The sequence below is a fragment of the Spermophilus citellus genome, assembly GCF_964194105.1.
Source record: "Spermophilus citellus genome assembly, chromosome: 3".
NCBI lineage: Eukaryota > Metazoa > Chordata > Mammalia > Rodentia > Sciuridae > Spermophilus > Spermophilus citellus.
The window spans coordinates 164,651,605-164,667,361 of NC_138184.1; the positions used below are offsets into that span (position 1 = coordinate 164,651,605).

Sequence of the window (15,757 nt, forward strand, 5' to 3'; positions counted from 1 at the left end):
AAACCCAGAGCAAACGGCAGAAGTGGGCTTCATGACTGACAGCTTTACCATCACCCTGCTCTCTTCTGTTACAGAAAACCTAACTAGGAATATCTAGAAATGTAGGTAAAAGAAATTTATCAGTTCAGTCTTAAAAGTGAAAACGATAGCCAGTGATAGCTCTGTTGGCATGTGTGGAATCCCAGCTAATCAGAAGGCTGAGGCAGGAGCATGAAAAAATTCAAGGCCAGCCTCTTCCACTGAGCAAGACCCTGTCTCAAAAACAAACAAACAAACAAACAAAAAACATGGTCTTGGGATGTAGCTCAGTGGTAATATGACCCTGAGTTCAATCCCCAGTACTACATTGGTAGTGGGAGAGAGAAGAAGAAAATTATGTTTGTTTATAAAAGCTTAAGTTTTATTTCAAAATTGTGTTTATTTTTTGATAGTGAATCTATGCCAGTGCAGGAATATTGACTGGGTTAAGATGTTAGGATCTTTCAAATTACTGGTAGTAGCTGGAAGATCATCTGTAGCAAAATTCAGATTTCTATTATGAATAGTTATGTTACAGAAACATTTTTGATAATGAACACATGCAAATTTACTTTGTAATATTTACTTAAGAAAGATACAATTGGAAATACAAGTCTGTTGGACCAATTGCATTGAATTTTTTCTGTTTGTTTGTTTGTTTGGGGGGTTTTGTTGTTTTTGTTTTGTACCATGGATTGAAACCAGAGGCATTTAATAAACCACTGAGCCACATCCCCAGTTCTTATTTATATTTTATTTAGAGACAGGGTGTATTGAAGCATTTTAAATCAAGATGAAATCATGAACATATCTCATCATCATTAAAATATGAACAATGATCATTAAAGAAATATTATATCTAAGTGTGCTGGGATTTTTTTTAATTTGTTGAGAAAAGTTACCTTTTGTTTGCATAGTTATCAGTTGTTGAATTCAATATGCTAATTAGTATCCCTGTTGGGTCAAACATCATGAAATTCAAATCAGATATGAGGACTTGTCCTCTGTATATGACTCTAAATTGCTCTCACACCCTGCCTGTTGTTTTGTTTTTTTAAATTGTCAAATAATATTGTGTTTTAACCATGTACATGTAATTTTTAAAGTATGTAAACTGTGGGATGGTTAATAACATCTTGCTAATTAACAAGTACATTACCTCATAAAGCTTCATTTGATAATGTGGAGGACACATTATCTATATTTATTCCCATATACTATTAATATTTATGAAGTGAATTATTCAAATTGTTTTCTGTATGTAAAAGGAATACTTCAGTTGCTAGAAATGCTTATTTTCTTAACAATATTTCACCAAATAGTGAAGAAACAAATAGTTTTAATGTGTTTGGCACATCATTTTCTTAAAATAAAAGCTATATAGGATTCACTCAACTTACTATGTTTTGATTTCAAAAGTACAAGCATTTCTGGTAGACCCATGTGAATAAGAAATCCAAGGTCCCCCCCCCCCACCTTTTTTGCTGCATTTTGTTTTTAAAATTAAGAAATATGCTGTTGAATATTTCAATTGGTGGTAGATATGAAGCCATTTCATGGTTGGTTTACTTACAAAGTGTTAGGATTCTTACAGATAATCTTTATAACTAATCTATATTGTATGTCCTCAAAACTTTTAATTAGTTCATAATTATTTGAAAATATTGCAATCTATTTCAAATTAAGTCTAGTATAAACCCATGTTTTCATTTAGATTTACTATTGGAACATATTTAAATGCTATTTCCTATATAAGTGATTTTAGATAAGTAGATTGACATCTTGCAAATTAATAGATAATAACCTTTAGTTTTTTCTTTCTAGGATATGATACAATATTTGTCTAAGATTTATAAAATATGCATTAAATAATAGTAATATTTTAAATTTTTCTCTTCTAACATAAAGAATTATTGTTTAAATAAGTATTTTTATCTGAAAATATTACATGTGAAAATTGTAAGAAACAGGACTAACCCATGTCAGTAAAAAGGAATTATCAGCTTTGCACATTATTTTTTATGTGGGTTTCACACTCTTCCCTTATGCATCTCTGCATTATCTTAGGACAAGTGCTGCTGAAAGCAGGCACCATGAAAATTCCTGTGCTGGTTTGCAAAACAAATGTCAAAGTGGATGATTATTTCTGCATATAAAGAGACCATGTACTATTAACCTAGTGGTAAATAGAATATTATGTACATTTTATTATGAAGAATCAATTTTAATATTCAAAATTATTTGCTGCCCACATTAACAAAATATTAAATAAATATAAAGTCTGGGGAAATATTTACTGGGCATGTAATTTGACATCTAAATTAAGAACTAAATTTCAGGAAAGATATAAATTACAATTATAGAGATAGCTTAGTTTTCAAAAATAATGGCTTTCCTAAAACATGAAGGGACTCAAGAACATTAGAGCTAAAGTTTCTCAATAATAAATGCAGTAAGAAATGAACAGTATGGTTATAATAAATACTGTGATTTTGCTGTTGGTGTTTTCTATGACCCTGCAAGTTGATAACTGTCAGGTTGCTATGCTGAGTAGCAAATTGATGCTCTGTGGAAGTAGCCAATGATATTGTCAACAAGGTCTTTTATTGTAGTGTTTTATTAATTTTGCAAATATGTTAAATATTTTTCCATTTGAACCCTGGAGGCCCATAATTTCAATCGAAACTCTTTTCAATTTAAACAGATTTTGTTACAATTATGTTCAGGGAAAAAAATGTAAACCACAATATTAAATTGAAGTGGTTACTCATGTGCATACTCACTATTATATTATTTTCTATTGAATTCATTAGGGGTAGATCCTACAGAATTGGGTGTGGCTATAAGTACATAGCTGTGGGCTTCCAAAGCCAAGGAATATGTAATAGTGGTGCTTTGTTGCTCAGTATTTATATAGTAATACACTTTCAGTGTATTTTAGAAATGCAAACATCATGTTTAAAGCACTGAGTAATAGGATGTAACTACTGTGATTTATCTTTACTGATAAATAGTTTAGCTCAGCTCCACAACTGATGATGTTCATACTTAGTTTGGAGTGTGGGGTAATGTCACTGACTGTTATCATAAGGATGTTAGCAAGTAGATTAACATTTGTAAGTCTCCTCTTCATGATCTCTGAAAGAGTCAGATGGTCTTCCAGACTCTACTGGAATACATCAACTGAGGGGAAGTCATGACACTTTGGAGACAATGAAATCTATTAATAGACAATTAAATACTTCAGCAAAAAGTTTACTGCCTTGTAAATTCTACTTATTACTCTTAGCAATATATACTCAAGCAATGATTGAATATCACTGACTATACAAAAGTAGTAGGATATATTAGAAAATAAAAAAATTTAGAAAGGATAAGATAAAGATAATTTGAATGAGAGTTCTGGTGTTCCCAGCTCCATCCCAGTGCTTCTTTTGGCATACCACTGGCTTCCTGGTTTGATATTATTGCACGCAACTAATTGGATGTATAATAGCCCTCTGCAACCATAAACTTTCCCATTTGTTTGTGTCTATTGCCTCTTTGGCTCTCAAGTTTCTTCTATAATTGCTGTTTGTTTTGTGACCAACAACCATGCCATAAAGTAATGGTGCCAATAATTGATCAGTCTTGTGTACTCTACAGGAAAACCATCTAACCAAACAAAAGCTCCAAATTATGAGCTGCAATTTGGCCAAAGGGAGTTTATACAGATATTGCTTTTAATTTACAAGTAGTCGTATTACCTTATGTCTTTTGAGTTGGGCAGAAAACTTAAGTGACCTTACATGCACCACTTAGGTATGAAGAACAAATAGCCCTTTATAAAATTCAAAGTGTGATGATTCCTTCCTTAGTGTACACACACACACACACACACACACACACACACACCTGAGAATAAATCCTAAATCTAAGAATTCCAGGTTTTCACGTGTGAAGAAATATATATTTTAATGATTGTCCCAAGGATAGAAGCTGTTTTTCCACATGAATAGTACATCATCTTGTCCTACCGACTTTTGGAATAAATCAATAGAAATAAATTAAGTACATCAATGAAGTTCACATATAAAATTTTATATCTCTTACTCCTCAAATAAATTTTTTGGTGAGTTATTATCCATGTAATAAGTTCTTTTCTCTTTCTGCTCCTTAGGGAAATGGCACAAGGTCTTCCTGAGTGTTAGATTGTGCATTTGGATTTCTGATTTAGTGAAACAGTGTGTAAAACTCTCATAATCAGAACACTCCCTATTGGCTCCACATCTGAAGATCCCCAAGAGTGCTGTTTGTCCCAGTGAACATCTGGAATAGATTATATGCAGTTAATTGGCTCCAGGTCGAGCTTGTTACAGACAGTAGCATTCAGTATAACCTATGCAATTCCCTAAATCTACCCACTTTGGGTAAATCACACCTACTTCTCTTCATAATTCTTCCCAGATGTAGGATGCATGCTCCTGTATGTACACACAGAACACATGTGCATGTACACACACACACACACACAGAGAGAGAGAGAGAGAGAGAGAGAGAGAGAGAGAGAGAGCAAAATATCAATACATTAGTACAAAGGATGTTGGCAAGACATTTAACACATAAATTATCTCAATTAAAAGATTAACTATTGGATTCAAAGGATTGTTGGGAAGAAAAACAAAGAATCAGGGTGAGCAGATTGTAGAAAGTGACTGTTTTATAGCAGAAAAATATTCAAAGTTTTTAAAAAAGTTATTGTACTTTCAAGATTTTTGCTTAGTTTTGTTCCCTCCTCTTCATATGTGTTTCCACATGTGCAAGCACTTATCAGAATGTCAGACTAGTGAAGAAACCAGTGCTTTGATTTTTAACTTATTTAACAATATTAATAAGTTGGGTTATAGTGGACAGTAAGACTACTGTTCATTGCAAACCAAAACATCAATCTTTTTAACTTACGATGTTAGAGGCACAGGGCATGTCTTAGCGATTAATGACCAGTTGGAGGAGTAGATATCTCAATACGTAGCAAAGGGCCATTAACCCAAACCAATCATTAATTTCCAGGAAATGTCCTGTACTGAGGTCATTATTACTAATAAAATGCACATATGGAAAGTCCTTTTTTTTTGCCTATGCACATAAATGTCTTCACATATACATTGTTACAAATCATAGAACAAAAGTAATATATTTTGCAGGTCCAATGATCAGAAAAACTACCTAATGAGAATTTGAATATACTCAGTCTCGGGATTCAATTTAACTTTCACTGTTTTCAGAGAGTATGGGCGGGGAGGAGAATGCATGCTTGTATGTCAAAGCTAGGGGTCTGCTGCAGTCCGACATCAGTGTTCTGTTAACATGATGAAATAGGTAAAAGTGAAAGGAACAGGAAAATAAGATTAGAGAAGCCCTGGTGAATGTGGAACCAGCACGCATGATCAAATAGCAATGGCAGTAAAAAGTAATGTGTTGTTTTGAGTCATAATATTTTGGGTACCCAAAGAGGCATGAGGCAAATTCAAGAGTTAGCTTAAGTTGCTCTTCGGTGTCCTCTTTCTCCCACCCCCCATTGGATTGTGCTTTCCTCTCCCTTCCTTCTCCTTATAGCCTTTCACCAAGTCCATGATGCTGCCTGCCTAGCCTTTTCAGAACCCTTAGCCAGGTATCACTGTTTCTGGAACTCTCTTTCTGGTTTTCTCTGTCTTCCATGAAATATTCTCATCTCAGTTAAATCTGTGTAATCCTCTTTTAAGTTCTCTTTCAGAGTGTCTCATAAATGTCTCAATTTTAGAATTATTTTATCATACTGTAGTTATTTCTATATAATTAATTATTCCCTCAGTAACAATCCTTATCTCTTTTTTTAACCTTAATAAATAGTGGAGGATTACCTATGGTGTTAATGACTGATAAGAATTGTATAATATATACAACCATACATGTATGTATATTCAAATATCATGACCAGTGATGTAAATGTATATATGTTAAGATGCAAATGTATAACAATTGTGATGGCAATTGTCCAAAAGCAGCAAATTTTTAAGAAGAATCTATAAGTCAAGGAATATCTACATCTACTTTTAGTGATGTCAAGTCAAACAAAAGTTGCCAGGATACATTTATTAAGACATTGAGTAATTCAAAACATGATTCAAGTCTAATCTGATAACTTTTTTCTATAGGAAAAAGATCAATTATAGATCAACTAAAGTGCCCCTTTTTGTGGCAATAGATTAAACATGTTTTCCTACTACTTTTAAAAAATGTTTCAAATGTGTTATTTAAGGATTTTGTTCATGTATTATATTAAAATGCATATAATTCAAATTTTAAAATTAAAATATTCATAAAGGACAGCTTTTTGATTGGAAGGAAATTCTTGTTGTCTCTCAAATTACAACTAATTGGGTGAAACCTTCAAGAAATCTCTAGTAAAGGTGAATAAAATATTTTTATTTTAATATTTGATATATTTAATATTTTAATAAAATATTCTTAAATTAATATCAAAATAAACTATCTGTATAACAGAAATCTATAGGAAGAATTAAATAATTACATGTTAAAAAATAATTTGATACTTCCATAGATATGGTTGAAAATAATAAAAATAATTGGGGAAAGCACTCATGCTTAATATTTCATGAAGCAATGTAATGTAAGATTTGTCTATCCTTAAATGCTTGCCATTCATAAACATAAATTAATACACCTCAAAATTTTATTTTTTTTTTTACTTTGTGAGATGATTTTTCACTTGTATGATGTAACTGGAACTTTGATGTTAGAAGTCTTTGAAGCATTATAGTAAAGTGGAGAATTTCTCTTAATGAAAATTCAGCCTTTATGAGATGTCTTAAAAGAATAGTCATGAAATTCTTATTTTGAATATTAAATAATTAGAAAATTATTTAAAGTCTAATACCTATTTATTAAGACTAATGGTATCAGTAAAGAAGATACAAAAAATATTCAGACCACAGTTAAAGCAGGTACCACATGCAGATCCTCCCTAGAATTCAATATAGCAAGATCCTTTCCATGGGCTATTTCCTAGAAAGAAAAGCAGTACATTAAGGCAGGAAGAGAGGTTGAAGATTCTATCAGTAATTCAAGGTCAATTGACTCCACCATAATGAAAACACCAGATTTATAGGTCTTAAGAAAAGTTTAATATTTGATCTAAAGTCCTGATCAAATATTTCCATTGTCTTACTTGCCATACAACTTTGGAAGAAATATTTAGCTCTGTGTGTCAGTTTTCTCAACTGTGAAATGTGGTAAATAACTACTTATTCTATGCCTGTCAGTAGCATTATGCCATTTAGTCTTCAAGCTACTTTAAAAAAAATCTGGTATAGATATTTCAATAAATATTATTTGTAATTTTTAATAATAGGATTAGTTTGAAATGTGTCTTTTAATTTTCTCCAATTTTTAACAAAAATAGCCAAGTCATTTATTTATGGCAGTGTAGTTAATAACCACCTCCTCCCTTTTATTAACCTTTACACTTTATAACTTATTTTTCTATTCAGGGCTGCCCTAAACAAAAACTAATAGATGGTATGTTCTAAGCCTACACTCTGTACTGGAGGACCTGACCTTATTTCATCTGATCTCCACCAATTTAAGTAGACTTAATGTCAGAAGTAAGAGAATAACTCCCTCAAAATAATAGCTTGTGTCTATTTTTGTTTGAAAATCTTTCCTTTTGGGATGATATGGAATACAAGTAGACTTCTACCAGTGTTTTCATCTGATCAAAGAAATCAAGTTTTGCTAAAAAAAAAAATACTCAGATATTTACAATTAAAAAAATAACTTTTGTAGAGGTGGTAATTAAAAATAGTTTGATTTCTAATAGTGTATTTATTTCTACATTGAAGTAAAGACAATTCTGAATTTATTACACAGTTTTGGATTCATATTCTCTTGAAAAATTTACTAAGAACAAATGAAAAGAGAATTTTTTTAAAAAAAAATTCTATGTACATTTAGAAAATTATCATATAGTATATCTAGAAAAATCTGCAAAAAATAAAAAAAAAAACCTCTCATAATTTTTTTTTCCTTTTAGATTCCACTAGTACTGAAAAAGAGCATTGTTTTTCATCATGGATGTCACTAAAGAAGAGCGACCAAAGTTGAGAAGCCACAGTTTTCACCTTTTTCATGCTTTGATGATGCTAAGCATGACTGTGCTATTTCTTCCAGTCATTGGAACTTCTAAACAAAATATTCCACGGCTCAAGTTAAGCTACAAAGGTAAATATGTAAATATTTTTACATTCTTCATTAAGATTTCTTAATGCCCTCTGTAATTATTGTATTTCTTTTATTAAGAAATGCATATTGACTTCTGTTAGGGTTTAGATGTGGTGTCCCCCAAAGTTCATGTGTTAGACAATGCAAGAAGTTTTGAAAGATAAATTATTGCATTATAGCCTTAACCTAATCAGTGAATTAATCCCAAATGGCATTAACTGAGTGGTAACTGGGTGAAGGTGGGTTGTGGCTAGAGGGAGTGGTTCATTGGAGGTGTGGCTATGGAGTATTTATTTTGTATCTGGAGAGTGGAGTCTCTCTCTCTCTTTCTGCTTCCTGCTCATCATGTGAGCTGCTTCCTTCCGCCACATTCTTCCACCATGTTCAGCCTCACCTCAAGCCCTGAAGAATGGAGAGGGCCTTCAGTGGACTAAGACCTCTGAAACCGTGAGCCTTTAAATAAACTTTTCTTCCCTAAATCACAGCAGTGAAAAAGCTGACTAAAACAACTTCTATGAAATGTTTATAGTGTTGGCTGAGTTAATAAGAGTATTAATACAAAACACAAAGCCCAATTGTTTATTTTGTGAGGAAAAAGGATGCTAAAGTTTTAGCACACTTTTTAGCCCCATTTGTTCCACAAGTTGTAATCAGTTTTGCATTAAAACAACGTCTAAAAATAGAAAATGTTAACCAATTTCATGTAACTATTATAAGAAACTTTTTAAATAGATTTCTTCAGGAAATTTTTAATACTCTGTGATAAATTTAAGAGCTCAAGCATACATACATATTTTGAAATTAAAAAAGCAGTGACATAGGCATAAAATATAAGGATATAAAAAACCAAGTGAAATCTCAGCTAATTGTTTTTAAACATTTGACATAAACAAATAATTTATAAGTATGATAGTTGGTCATTGTGTGGATATGTACATCTGTATGTAGCTTTTCTCCAAAGTTTCAAGTCCATAGATTTTGTTTCCTTGGCTTACTTTTCCATGGTACACACTGAGTTTCATTAATACCTCAAATAACCAAAGGTATGTAGGAAGAATCCAGCTTCTTTATTTTGAATTCTGGTAAAAATTATGCTGATAATTTTAATGTTTTCTGATTTTTGTGATGACATTTATCCAGTCCAAATTAAATATATATGATAAAAGGTAATTATATATTAAATATAAGAGAAAATGAAATAAGCACATTCTATCACATTTACTATGTTGCTATTTGCTTTGTGATTTACATCTCCTATATTAAAGAGTTGAACAATTTTTATTTTTTTGTTTTTAGACTTATATGTTTAAAATTCTTTTAAATTAGGAGTATATTGTCAATTTAGGATGAGATTTTTATCTAAAAACATTGATCTCATTATGAAATATAATTTATTAATATTTTTTACCAGTAGTTGAAAGATATACCTGAGTATTATCCATTTCTTATTCATAGATGTATTCAATTCATTCCCCTAAAATTATTTTCTCTTAGTTAACAGTCATGGTGAGACACAGACTACAAATAAAAAACAAGATCAAAGCTTTTGAGCATGATAGAGTAACTAGTAATGCATTGTATCATCTGCCATGAGCAATTATACAACTGAACAAATTACATGAAGCTACCAGTTTTAGATATTGAACAATAGGTAGCAGGAATTACCCACCTAAAGGTGAGACTCAGAACGGCTTAGGGCATACAGAGTATTAGTGAGCTAATGTAAGATATTAAAGGTCCAAGAGTGCTGGAATACAGAATCTCTGACCAACTAGAACAAAAAGACCTCACCAAACACATTGACACTCAGATGGCTGCTGAAAGGTAACATTTTAAGTACTGAGATATTCTTTCTCAAAGTAAAGGATATACTAGGCCAGACTTAAAAACAAAATATTTAAAAATAAGCCTCAAAAGGATCATATTGAGTTGCCATTAAATTAAATGTCTTAAAAACAACTAGATCCCCAACAATTTAATGTCTACCATGTTCAGGTACAATTAAAACATACTAGTCATACAAAGAAACAAGAAAATTTAATAACAAGGAAAGTATACAGGTGTGGAAGGTCACTTGAGATGATACAAATGTTTATATTAGCAGAGAAGGACTTTAAAATGGCTGTTATATTTTTAAGAACTTAAAGGAAAATGTTATCAAATGAGTTAACATGGAATCTCAGCAGAGAAACTAAAACTACTAGGAAAAAAAGAAACTAAATAGAAATAATAGGGATGAAAAACATTTCTGAAATTTAAAATTTACTGCACACATTTAAGATTTTAGATTGCAGAACAAAATTTAGTATAACCAGAGATAAATTGAGCTTCCAGTGTAAAGAACTCTTATACATCCATTTATCATATGCTCTTGAACCAAAATCATAACTACAAAGCTCTTTGAGAAATGCTCTTCTATTCCTTGTACTCTCTTCATGACTATATTGTCACAGTATTTTTAAGATTCTTAGAGGTCCTGTTGGGTGAAAGGAATCTTCAAAACCACATATCTTAGGTTTCTGTTATGTTAGTGCCCCATTCTTAAAATGAAAATAAAATTTGGATATCTATTAATGTATAACAAACCATCATAGAATTCAGAGCTTTAAAAAAAATACTATTAATTCCCATTTCTGTAGGTCAAATCTTTGAGAAGGGCTCAACTGGGTGTTCTACTGTATACTCTCAAATGTAGGTGTAGTGGGATGATGGTTGGAAATGGGGCTGTAATTGTCTGGTTAGTTGCATCTTATCTCATTCTTCAAGTAACCTCAGGATTTCTTGGAAGGATTATCTCTACTTGGGCCGTTTGAACTTCCTTTAAAACAGCCCAGGACCTCAAGTGCATCTGTTTCAACAAACAACAAGGGAGCTGAGGTTGAGTTTTCAGAGCTACCTTCAGAATCCATGTGGCATTTCTTCCAGGATATTCTATTGATTGAAATTAGCATTAGAGTTCAAGAGGAGAACATGGAGCTTGTACATTTCAAGTCATATATGCGAAGAGCACTAACCTTTAAGAGATTGTTGTGGCTATCTATATAAAATACAATCTGCTACAATTAACCTTTAGATAGCCTTTGACTTTTATGAGAAACACCTGTGAATCAGTAAAGAAAGGAAATGGAGTTATAACAACTTCATAGCTATATAGAAAAAACTGAAAATCAGTTCTTGTGGGCAAAGAAAAACAATTAGATTTGCAAATAAAATTTCAAGAATAGATAATATTCACTGAGTATTCATAATGAACAAAGCATTGGTATAATGGCTGTTGGAGAATTATCTCATTTCATTGTCACCGCCACCCTGTGAGGTGGACATTGTCATCCCATTCCAGTCTGAGGATACGAGAGACTGAGAGACTGACAATTTGCCAAAGCCACAAAGTTATTTCATGGCTAAAGTCCTGGGCCAGCTCCTGGCTGGCCCCTAACCTGTCTCTTAGACTGTAGAAATAAGTAATTCACCCATTAGGCTCTTATCTAAAAGATTGAGTAAAGTTACAGAAAATACCATGCTCATATTTGACTAAAACCAATTATGTGATTTTCAGTTGTCAAAATTAAATCGAGTTGAAGAAAACCATGTTCATTCTTTAAGATCACTGGGAGGGGGGAATCCAAAATGCTTTACTGAGTTTCATAGGATTTTAAGCTCTTTGTTATATTTGTTGGGGGGAAAGAAAGTAAATTGTGACTGTGGTAATTTGTCTTTATAATCAAAATTTCAAAGAGAGAGAGAAATGTGTTACAGTAGATGAGGTAGAGAGAGGTGACGGGAGCAGAGGGGAGGGGAGGCGGGGGATAGGAAGGGCAGCAGAATACAACAGACACTAGTATGGCTGTATGTATAAACGTGGCTGTATAACCAATGTGATCCTGCAATCTGTACACGTGGAAAAATAAGAATTCATACCCCATTTGAATCAAATTTATGATATGTCAAGATCATTGTAATGTTTTGAGCAACTAATAAAAAAAATCATAGAAGAGTGGATTCTAACTATTAACTCAAAGGTAACGAATTAGTAATTTTAAAATAATAACTTGTTTTAATATATAATTTTGGCCTTCTAATCAGTCCCAGAATCTCAGCCAGGCGAGATGCCCATGCCTGTAATCCCAGCGGCTCTGGAGGCTGAGGGAAAAGAATCTCTAGTTCAAAGCCAGCCTCAGCAACAGCAAGGTGCTAAGCAATTCAGTGAAACTCTGTCTCTAAATAGAATACAAAAGTAAGGCTGGGAATATGGCTCAGTGTTCAAGTGCCCCTGGGTTCAATCCCCACCCCCCCAAAAAAAGACTAAGAATCTCATTTTATTCATCTGTCAAAAAATCTTAATTCTTCTAAGCACCTTGTTCTTCTATAGATGTAGAACTAGTGTACTTTTGGTTAAATTAAATGCAATGAAGTCTATGCTTTTATTGCTTCTTATATGTAGTACACATGCCAAATTTATATTTTTTCAAATGTTTTAGGTCATCTACATATCAAAGTCTGGTCACTAATACTAGACATTGGGTACAAGGCAAGAATTCTATTAATTTCCCAACCAGTACACACATACACAGCCATACTAGCTTCCCTAAGCTGCTACAAGTCATTCATTTTTTGATTAAATGCTAATAACAAGAGTAGTCTCGTTAGCTAGGAGAATTATTGATGATCCCACCAGCTTTGTGCACTTATCTTTCCAACCACTTTAAAGAACACGTGTTTTACTTTTGAAAATCACCAGTTGTTCATCACTGTGAAACCCATCCATTTGCAAGAATTTCAAGTTTCTCTGTTCACCTTTCCTATATTCAGACTCTTATAGAAGGAAAATAGCTCAATTCCCAACATATTACCTTTTAAAAGTGTACTTTTCCTGACTGAAAAAAAAGTTAGACCATAAAATTACTGTTAATTTAGTGTTATTATGAGGAAAATTGTGTAATGCCTTCCCACTTCTGAGACAATAATCACAATTTTCCTTTGGCATTCTGCTTTTCTCTTGATTATGACTAATGAATTGAGATCAGCAGGCACTACTGATCTTAGGTAGCATTGAGAGTCTAGAAGTTCATGCTTGGGTATGTAAATGCTAGTGGGATGTGAAGAAACTCAGCCAAAACGAAAAATTAATTTGGGATTTAAAATAATTTTTATAGGTCCAAAACTCTGTATTGTTTTCTTTGGTTTCACCCCTTCTCAGGTGCCATCTACAGAGCAGAATGTAAGATATGAGCAGCCCTAGGTACTTGGAACAGCTGCAAGATAATACTGAGGGATTTCTTAAAGGTCAACAGAGTTGCAATAACCATTTTATCCAAAGAATGCTCTTTGATTAAAGACTTAGCTTTGAACCTCTGAATCCACAGGAGCTCATTTGGTTCTATTGTTGTACAAAGAGATTTTCCTTCAGTTCATGTTTTGAATTCTTACATATTTATGCATACTGAGTCTCTTTCCTGAATAATAAGTATGGAATCAGAGGTCAGAATAAACTATATTTTAGATTTTTATATTAGATGATTATTACATATATTTTGCCCTACAAACTAGGATTCTCATAGTGACTTCTATAGAGATAGTACAATTGTAAAATAATTTTTGTGAAATGACCTACTGTAGTCTCATAATAATATAAACTTTGTGACAATGATTGCTAGGGACCTTATATGTGTTAGGGATATTTATATACCTATATATCATTGCCCATGTAAAGTTGCTTATTTGGATAAATAAATAAATAAATAATGAATAAGTAAAAGGCAACTGCAAGAAAAGGAAAGTAACTTATTTAATGGTTTTATGCTCAACCATTCTACGAATTATAGGGATTCACCACTATATACCAGGCATTGTTCTAAGTTTGAGAAAAGTCACACTGTCCCCTTTGAACTTATTTTATATAGCAAATATATATATTTGCTAGTTTGTTCTGTGAAGGAACAGAACAAACCAGCAAATATCATTTTTAACTGTGGTAAGTACCATGAAGACTGCAAAGGTGAGTGGCTGGATCCACTTATTTTACTCAGACTGTATCATGTCTGTGGAGTTCACAACACTGTGAAAACCTATGTTTTCATACTCTGAGACATGAGAAATATAAGACTCAGATCCTGAATGATTTGCCCAATAGTGAAACTCTCTCAAAGAGCAGAACTATATCTAGTTCAAGGCACATGATCCTGTCACCTCATCATGCCTTTGAGGGAAATGTTACATACTGAGGAACATCAATGTCAAGACACATACACACACACAAAAAAAGCCAAGATTCTACTATCTTTGGCAGCATGTTCTTTTCAAATAACTTCCACTAGTGAGTAATGGTGTTTTGTGTTATCACTGGAAGAAAAACTTGAAGACCCCTATTAAATTTTTATCTGCAACCTTCTAACTAAGCATTAATTCATTTGATAGAATGGTTCTTTATTTTGTCAGAATTTTCCAAGAAATGAAAAGATAAATCTACATTTTTATAGTTAAAAAATTAATTTAACTGTGAAATGCAGCATGTGTCTCAGCTAGAGATTTCCTGTTTGATTCATCAAGTCTTTTTTAGTTTGACTGTCTAATATTGTGTCTGTTATCTCAACTCAATAAGACATAGCAGTGAAGTTTCTGAAATTCAAACACTTAGGTCTTAACTATCCTTTTATTAGTTGTGATATATTTGGATGTTTATTTTCTGTGCTACAGTTTTATTACCTATAACATAGCAAATTACCAATATGCTAGTTGCATACATTGATTTATTCAAATCTAATAAGTTTTTTATAGACTGAAGTGTTCCCTACACAAAAAAGTCTGAAAAATAGTATTCCTTCTTGTGAATTTTCAGTACACATTACCATTACTCCTGTGTACTCCTAAAGTACTTTCTATCATCGTTACTTTCCCTCAGGCAAGAACAGCTCATAGATTATGAATTTATTGAGGGTATTTCCCCCTATTTTTACCATTGTGATCTTTTAGTAGCCCTTATAATAAGATCATTGTTGTCCTTGATAAAAGTGGTTTTTTGAGTGGTGGTAGCCCTCTTTATGGATTAAAATAAATCATAAGTCACTCAGGAATGATGCAATTCAAAGCCGGTATTTTTGTTGTCAAATCAATATGAAATGACAACCTATGCCAAACATCTCTCCATTAGTACTTAGTGAAGACACATTATCAATCTTAGAGTAAGAATTTATATATATACTGCATACAAAGCAATTCATTGATGGTTTGATTGAAGGGGGATATGCTATGGTTGAATGGACTCACATGGTTTCCCAGGCATGTTTTCACTAAAGTGAAGTTCTTGCATCTAGTCTTGCATAGGCATAAATGTTAAATAATAATTTTATTGTGTAGCAATATTCAACTGTCAATAGTTAATAACAATAGTTCATGTACGCCTACTATATTTCTCATATTATTCTTGTAATTTGTGGATAGGTTAGCAAACAAAGGAGGCAAAAATCCTTGTCACCATGTAGTT

The 15,757-nt window shown here is 32.4% G+C and overlaps 1 protein-coding gene across 1 annotated transcript in view; it reads left to right on the plus strand.

Moving 5' to 3' along the window:
• The window catches only part of SEMA3D (semaphorin 3D), a 196,515-nt gene that overhangs the window by 56,182 nt on the left and 124,576 nt on the right, over positions 1–15,757 (plus strand). The window contains exon 3 of the mRNA XM_081286835.1: positions 8,090–8,277. Coding sequence (XP_081142961.1) covers positions 8,127–8,277 — 151 coding nt within the window. The 5' untranslated portion in view covers positions 8,090–8,126. The remainder of the gene's footprint in view (positions 1–8,089; positions 8,278–15,757) is intronic.